General features: G+C 36.5%; 2 protein-coding genes across 3 annotated transcripts in view; one reads left to right on the top strand and one right to left on the bottom strand.

Moving 5' to 3' along the window:
- Positions 1–8,786, top strand: part of LOC134840436 (androgen-dependent TFPI-regulating protein-like) — a 183,940-nt gene that overhangs the window by 78,475 nt on the left and 96,679 nt on the right. The window lies entirely within an intron of this gene.
- The window catches only part of LOC134840432 (phosphoinositide 3-kinase regulatory subunit 4-like), a 236,219-nt gene continuing 227,466 nt past the window's right edge, over positions 34–8,786 (bottom strand). For both annotated transcript variants that reach the window (XM_063856220.1, XM_063856221.1), the window contains exons 17-18: positions 5,895–6,048; positions 34–614 (exon numbers count right to left, since the gene is read on the bottom strand). In XM_063856220.1, the coding sequence (XP_063712290.1) occupies positions 374–614; positions 5,895–6,048 (395 nt within the window). In that variant the 3' untranslated portion in view covers positions 34–373. The remainder of the gene's footprint in view (positions 615–5,894; positions 6,049–8,786) is intronic.

Below are 8,786 nucleotides of genomic sequence, written 5' to 3'. Positions count from 1 at the left end.
TGTCAAAATGTCTTCACTTGCCAGTACACAAAATAATCTATGATGCTTTATTAATCTAAGAATAAAATAAATAGACCATTTGAGAAACAATTTGTATAAAACAATTCACTTCACAATCAGAATCACTCTTGGCAATGGAAACATTCCCATCTTCCCCATCCACCATTAACGATCTCTTGATTTATGAGAACATTGCCACAATGGAAACTGATGTTTTGCAACATACTCCAACATCTTATTCATTTCTCGCGCCAAAATCGATTCCAATTTTGAGATCGTGGGCGGGGAGAGGCGGCGAAAAAGTTTCATTTAGTATGAAAGTGACAGCGAAGGGAGACAGCATGTTGCTTGTAATCTTCAGGTAAAATTCACTTCACTTCCACACTTTGATGACTCCGGACATGTCACTGGAAATTAGGTAAGAGGTCCCGCTCTGGCTCCCCATCACCACCCCTACATCCGTCACCATGTCCCGGTGACTGAATGCCGGCAACTCTGGTCCCCTCCGGAACATCTGCTGTCTCTGGCTATCCGATATGGACTCCCTGATCACATCCGCATACTCGCCACTACTGTCGACCACTGAAAGACGCTTCGAGTTGGCCGAATTGGACCTGAACAAATTAACACATTCACAATCATTGCATACATTTAATTATTAATTTTCTCGGCTCGCGCATCATCGCCACTATTTGATTTTAAAAGTATCCGTAAAAATGCTGTATTCAAAATGTGCCGCTTGCCATTCTTATTTTACTCTCATCGTAACATTGTTTATAATTCGAGACGATGTAGATAAAAAAAATTGTTCAAACGACCACAATATTTCGAAATTTCAAAGGATAAGCAACGAGACCAGCCGAACAAGAACTACCTTGCACTCAATGATTCGTATCAAATTAAATAGTATTTATGCATAAAAAACTAAAGTATAATATAAAGAAAATGAATTAAAATCAAATTCCCAGTGGAGCTTGAACCCCGGCGTCTGGAGCCCGACAGGCCCGCTTCGACCACTGGATCAATTTAGAAATAAAAAAATTCGGCTAATTTACACCAATTAAAACCGAAAATTCTCAAAACTAATCAAACCATTTACCATTATTTACGCTCCTGTTTCCTACTTCATTTGGAAGTGCGTACCCCAGTATCCGTACTGTACCCCCTCTTTATGAGCTAAGTACTATCGGAACAAAAGAGTGTTGCCAGTTTATACGCAAGGTGAAGCGGAGTTTCGCATCACTTGCGTCACACCGCAAGCGCAGCATTGCAAGTTAGCAAATTGAAAATGACACAGAAAAAATAGAAAAAAAAACAAATTTCAGTGAAGGAACACAAAAAACAGCATAAAATAAGTTTTTAGTTTTCATCGAGCGGCCACTAAGCCGACAATACGAGGTTAGACGCTCATTCAGCTAAATTAAAGAAGTTGCCGGATAAAAAATTTTGAGCTAATAAGTTAAAGCTTTAAACTTTTGCAAAACGAACGACCTGAATTTTAAAAATAATAATCATTTTTTGCCCATGAAGCAACACTAAAGTAACTAAGCCGATTAAAGCAAAAAATTGTTCGGCTGTACGTGGCCAAAATTAAACTAATTTAGGCCGAATACAGCTTTTAAGAGAGAAAAAATATATATAAAGTCAGAGCTATCAATCTTAAAAATTATAGGAGTAAATGCAAAAGACTAGCATCTACGATGAAAATTGCTACAGCACACAAAAAATCTGCGATGTGACAAAAGATAAGCAGATAAACGAAAGTCCATCCATTTTTTCCCGGAAAAACTTCAATTTTGTACAAACTGAAAAAATCAGGAAAAAGGAAACATAGCCAACTGACAGTTGAAGAGTAATCAACGCAAGGAAACTAAAAAAAAAAACCGACTTGTTTTTTCAAACATCTTCAATTTTTGAATTTCGAATTAAAAATTAGATGGCCTTAAAGCTCTTTGAATTTGTACAACAACTTATGATGGAAAACTGAATCTGAGAAAACTGAATCAATGGGTAAAATTTTCATTTCGCTGGAAAAACTGATAATTAATTTCCATTTTGAAAATTAGAAGCAGATCACGTTTTCCGTGACTTTTACAATTTTGCTGTTCGCTAGTGGAGTTTGTCTTCCTTTTAACAATGGAGTTCCAGATTACAGTAGTTGTCAAAACAACAAATTAACATGCCATGTTGGCATTATATCCTTCATATAAAATTCAAAGTAGCCAACTAACTGGCATTGACGCGCGAAACACTTATTTTACACCCTAATCACATTGTCGAGAAAATCTCATCATCAAGCTAAAACTTGAGCTTCAAGAATCAATTAAGAGTCTATTCGGATAACTAATTTTTACTGTCCTTCAATATTACGAACGATAACAATAATTGCGAAGCATTCAAGTCGATATGAAACGATATATCTCTATAATTTTGTAACCTTTCATCTCAATTCCTTGAGAGTGTAATTGCGGTAAGTCAGTTGCTTTAACGATCTGAATCACTCCGAATTTCAAATGCAAAAGGTCGCAGCGCACTGAAGATTGTCTCATCAGCAAATTACTGCATAATAAATCAAAATCGGTAAATCATATATGCTAAGAACAAATATCAATGGAACCATCGATGAGCCCTGTGGGACTACAGAATTTTTATGATGAAACATACCCCGCTATTTCGAAATACTGACCAGAGGCCTTACTTCGTGTTTCGAAAGCATTGAGTCTTGTCAGAGGTAATTAATGATCAATGGTGCTAAAATGGTTTTTGTCACGAAAAAAATCATTGTTCAAGTCATAAAAATGGTTCCTGTTTCACGTAAACAATCGCGAACTAATGGAAATTTTCTTTTTCTACAACACAAATTGAACCAACTATTCGTATCCGATAATACGAATGCATCATTCAAGGCATTTTTTAATATTTTCTTAGACGCAGTCAAAAGTTCACTTTAATTAAAAATAAAACGATTCAGGGAAACAAATTATCGAATTGATTTCGCATTGCAATTAAAAATTGCAGAATATAACGAACGAAGTTACGAAAATTAAATATTGCGCACATTAAGGCGCACAAGTTCTGGGTAAAGGCTATTACCAGCCCACTAAAAACAAATACGTTTATAAGATTGCGCAATAAATTGAGATGAAAACAGAAAAAAAAGATAAAAACAAAAAGTGAAACTTCATAAAAACTTTTAGGACGTTAGTGTCGACTCAAGACAGACGAAGAAGTTACTAAATGATCTTAAAGAGAGCTCTAATAAAGGTGTAAGGTTTTGTGCTTACGTCCACTGATTCTGGTTATCACTTCAGACAGAGACAGAAGAAAAAGTAGAAACCTTCAACAAACTTTTTACATATGTTGTTTCAAGTAATAAATAAATAACTGGGCTCATAACACTATCCTACCCGAACCGCAGCAGATTTCGTTCTATCTGGGCGAAACTTCTGTCAATGAAGTCACATATTGCACTTAAAAGCAACCTAACAAAACGTCATCTGGTGATGATATTAATTACAATGTCTTAAAAAGAGTTTAGTGCAGCATATCTCACAGAAACAATGTAACTATCTTTTGCCCAGAACATATTTCCTGAAAAAATATTGTCCCATATTTCTGCTGAATTCCTTAAAATTTAGAAATGATCAATGTACAACAGGGTCTATAAACTTCAGCTAAATTTTCATGTTATTTTACGATAAACAATTTGAATTTCATTCAAAGAATAGCATTATTGATGCTTCAGCCGAAGAAACTGAAAATTTGAAAGATGAAACATTTCGAAAAATTAGATTTCAGGATCTCAACAAAGCGTTTGATACCATGGATCAACATATTCTTCTGAAATCTCAACTTACTTCTTGCGGAATACAAGGTTGTGCTCTCGAATGGATTAAAACCTATTCGAGTAGGCCTCAGCCGAAGACCGAAAAAACAAATATTACATCCTCGCGGAGATCGATTACAACATGGTTCCAAATTATGACCACTATTACTACTGATATACTTCGAAATGTACCTAATATTGGTACTAATCATGAAAACCTAGATAAATGGTCGTCTGCAGGGGCGGACAACCCCCCCCCCCCAGGGATTCGACCCCCTGCCGACCCAAAGGGTCCCCCCTTTGGTACTTTTTAAGAAATCCATTTTCGCCAATACATACTAATCTTGAGGGGAGAGCGCGCGCCGAAAAAACGCGATTTTTTGGTCAAAATTTTCCAAAAAAGTGCCTAAAAACGCCTTGTTAGTCTGGTTTTTCAAAATTTGGCCTGCGGCGCAGAAAGTTTGACCAAAACAGGGTTTAAACAGTGCTTAGGGAGAGCTCGAAAAATCAATTCGGTCGACCTAAAGAAACTTTTTTGAAAATCCGCCCCCCCCCCCCCCTCGAGAAAATCCTAGATCCGTCCCTGGTCGTCTGTATATTAATGAACTTTGAATTTCGACAAAAACAATTGATAGAACGTAGTGCGTCCCTTTTTTTTGAATTGGCCTATGTTCCTCGAAAGCGGATGAACAAATGCAATTAGAAAAAAATTAACTAAAAAAATGATTTTAAACACAAATTCAGCATGATTCCAAACAGCTAGCTAGGCAATATACAGCTCGGCAAAATAAAGAAATTTTTCAAGAGATTACTTGATAAGTACAAACATGAAATCAAACCCCTTGTGCAATATGGGATTTTAGTTTCTGGTTCCCGAACAAAAGTTGTAGCTCTAAAGCTCTGGACCCAAATTTCAATAAACGAAGATACATTTAATGGTCATAGAGATGTTAATGAACTACATTTTTATTGACTATTGAAGTTTGATAACTAAGACCAATCAATAATTTTTCAACCCGTAAAGCAACGAAACAACTTTCAAAGCAACCCCTGAGTCGAACAAAGCTGTAAAACTTTTGCATTTGTTGGAGGTCAACGAAGCTTTAGCATGCCTCACAAGTAAAAATACTACTACCAGTACCCCGACAACTCGCAACAAAAGACAACTCGCAACAAAAGACAACTCGCAAAATTAAAGAAAAGCGAAAAATCACAAATTTTGAAAACTAATTTATTTGAGAATTTCAGTTTAAGGTCGCCGGTAGGCGCCCTACACTGGCGTCTCCGCGATAACCGGCTTTAAATTCCGTATAATATCCTACCCTCTGTTAGGAATATTATCGAAATAGTAACAGAAAATGGTATTACCAATTCAGCTCATGTTTTCAGAGCTGGATATTTCTTCAAGAATAAAGAATTGAGTAGTTTTAATCTTTTCTTAAGGATCCGTTGTCCTAAGCCTAGTGCAATTGGAAGCAGTGTATAATAGCCTACAGACCTTTACTGACAAGGCTCCGTAGTATAGCGGCTAAAATATGACTTGCACCCCAGGGGTACGCGGTTCAATTCCCGGCTCGAACCGTGATAACGTATGGGTAAATCAGAGCTGTACCTGGGAAGGAATAAAAGCGCTATAAACAGTGTTATCAGCTTCATAGAGAAAGGAGAAGATGTAGATGATGCAGCAAAATAGGAGAGGAACTTCATAAAGATTTTTTTTATTCGAAAAAAGCTTTGTCTTTTCAGTCATGATGCTTTGGTCTTGCGATAAACTGCTTGACTGAAGCTCCGAATAAGAGGTTCGAATCCCGGTCGGACATTTTCTTTTAATCTTTCTAATTTAGATTTCTAATACAGATTAACTACTTTCACATGTTGTTCTTTGAAGTAGAGAAATGTTAAACAAATTATATGTAGTTTGAAGGGTAGACCTAGAGCAGATCAACTGATCTTTTTATCTAACCTTTTCAAGCGCTACCTAACTCAATTACTCTGACTTGAATGAGCTTCTTCTTCTTCCAATAGCAAGTTTAAAATCAGAGAATGCATATGGGTTGACTGGACTGACCTGAGTGAGTAGTTGTTGTCGCGTGAGATGGCCACTCTGTGCTGAGAGTAGTGGAATGTCTGCTCTACTCCCGCCGGTTGGATGCTGTTGCTGACCACATAAGTCCTATTAGGGTTGCACACATCCCAGAAGCGAACTCTCTTGTCACTCCCACCTACACACAAACAACAACATTGAACTCTTAGCAGCGTACAAAAGTAATACAGATCTCAGTGAGGACTGACCTCACTTGCCAAAAACATTTCATTTAGCAGGAGTGCGAAAACTAAACAAAAACCTAATTCTTAAGGCGGTATAAATATAAACCTCATCGACCAGAGAAGCAGGCATATATTGAAATTTACCTTAATAATTACAATTTGCAGCAATTAATTGAAAATACTCAACAAACAGCACAGTAAAACGAAGACCTAGTTTAAAAGCCAGAAGCTTTTACATCACCAGCTACACAAACTTGCTTCGCAATCCATGATACTGTACGGCCAAACCAACCTTCCGTATGACGATAGAATATATTAGCAATCGTGCGCGTTTTTTAACGCTATCAGATACCACAATTAACTGTCAAATGATGCCGACAAATAGCTTATTTCTAAACCGATCAAGTCATTTGAAGTTTGCGAGTTTAATATAGTAAGAGTTTGAAATAGTATTTTGAAGCAAAAAGTTCACCTTAACCAGTATCTGGAGCATTTTCCATCTTACTACATAAACAGCAGATAGTTGGAAAAGTGTAAAGAAACAAGAGAACTGAACAAAAAAAGTAGATGAAAAAAATTTGAATATTTCTCATCTTTTGACCTTTGAAGAAATAATATATCGCGTTACAGCTCTTTCAATTTCGAATTTTTTATGACAGGTACTTTTTTCTTCAAGTTATCCCATAAAGAGAAAAAGATCACTCGGTATTTTTTATTCTAGTGGGAAATTCAAAAGGTAAAATCTGCACTCGAAACTCGAAGTCGTTCTCGTTTTGTCGCGTCATTTCCACTTTCGTAACTGGAGAGCGTAATTCGCCTTATCCAAAAAAAACCACCGCAAATGTAGCGCTTTCCTGAAAAAAAAAACGTCACGAATATATAAGAGAAAATCACTTCGCTCTTTTACACTTAAACATGTAACAGACAACCATAAAGCACAGATTTTCTAACCACTTTTATACTTTTTACGGGTTGTATGAAATGCATATTTTATACAGAATTAATTTTCAGACTAGAACAAATGCTTGAGGCGGATTCTGGGGTATATCACTCCTGGTGTAGAATGTACGGTTGATTTAAAAAAAAAACAAGATACAATAGGTTGTCCTTTGCTGTAATCAGAATCCAAAAGAAATTAGGCCTTCATTATAATGCAAAATTTACCCATTCGAGTTTTCCTAGAGGTACCAAAAAACCCAACAATTGCCATGCTGTGGAAACTTCGCTGAAAACAAATAAACAGGCAAGCGATAGACCGACAAATAAGATTTCCCAAGCAAATACTCTTGACCCAATTAGAACCCCAGATCTTTTCCGTCCCCGATCTGAGCGTTAAAATTAATCACAAGAACAAGAAATACATATGCCAGTAAAGCAAACCGATGATTTCTATGATCAAAAATTATAACATGAAACAAGGATAGCCGGTTACTGTGCAAGTAGCACAATGTTCCGACCAGTCTTAAAAAAATACAAAAAGTTTTTTCAAATTGATGTCGTTTTTCTCTGCATGTTGAGATTTAAAAAATCTGAACGAAACATAGAATTTAGGCATATTTAAGAGTAATAACAAAATAGGTCATTTGGAAAACTGTTTTAAAAGAAAAAATTAAAAAAAAAAAAAAAAATTTTGCCGAATTAATTAGCTCGAATTAAGACCAAAAATGACAAATTTCAAACCGGTTTTTCTCAACACTGTGAAAACTTTTTTGAAATTTTTTGATGTCGTACGAATAACGACTAAAAGGGGCTTTGATATGATTTATCACTCAACCCTGTCCGATGATTATTTGAGTTAGCTGATTTTGCGTGAAAAAGAACTACACCCGAATAAAAAGTTCCTCCCCATTTTCAATGGTCGGAACAACCGATTACAATGCCATTGCTAATCAAAGGTAACAACTCAGAACTAAAAAAAACTGATTTTCTGCATCGGCTGACTTCATCAAAACAAAAACTGAACGCTTATAACCAAGAAATTTCAGTTTAATTTAAGGCAACGCCTGACAAAGAACTTTTTCGAAAGTTTTTATATTACAACGAATAACATAGCTTAATACCACACTGGAAAAAGAACTTTTTCAAAAGTTTGAAGCTAAACACGAATATCAAGACTTAAAAATGAGAAAAAATGGACAATGCTTCTCTATGATCTGTTTGTTTTTGAAACGACAAATGCACAAAATTTCGACTAAAACGATAATTGGGCTAACTGCGCCCTAAATTACGCAAATTTCAAAAACTACAAGCAAAAAAAAGTACGAATATTTTTTAAAAAATCGCTCATTTTTTGTGTCTCGATTGGACATGGACGATTGAATTTAGCATATATTTATAAGGGCGGATTCGTTTCAGCAATATTATGCTATGAATCGAGAACAGAGGAGCGACGGTGAAGTTGATGAGGTCTCTACATTGCAGTCAAAATTTCAGTAGATCGAGGCCCTCAATGATCAACTTTCGTTGCTGGCGGGTGAGGCAACAATTCTGAGTCCAACGAGTTAACCTAAAAATATGCATGTAGACCTTAAGCAAGGCACAGCTGCGGGTTTTTAGCCCCGGTCCTACTCAATTCAGGGCCAACCGCGGAGGCGAGGGGATGTTATCCATTTCGAAAACATTAGGAGGCGGGCCAAACAGCGACCCAACCGTGACCAAAGCTGGAGTCGATCGCACGAGCCCTCGTGTTGCA

The sequence above is a fragment of the Symsagittifera roscoffensis genome, chromosome 2 (genome assembly GCF_963678635.1).
Source record: "Symsagittifera roscoffensis chromosome 2, txSymRosc1.1, whole genome shotgun sequence".
NCBI classification, from domain to species: Eukaryota; Metazoa; Xenacoelomorpha; order Acoela; family Convolutidae; genus Symsagittifera; species Symsagittifera roscoffensis.
Note: the sequence above shows the minus strand (reverse complement) of the source record. Positions and strands in the feature narration are given on the sequence as shown.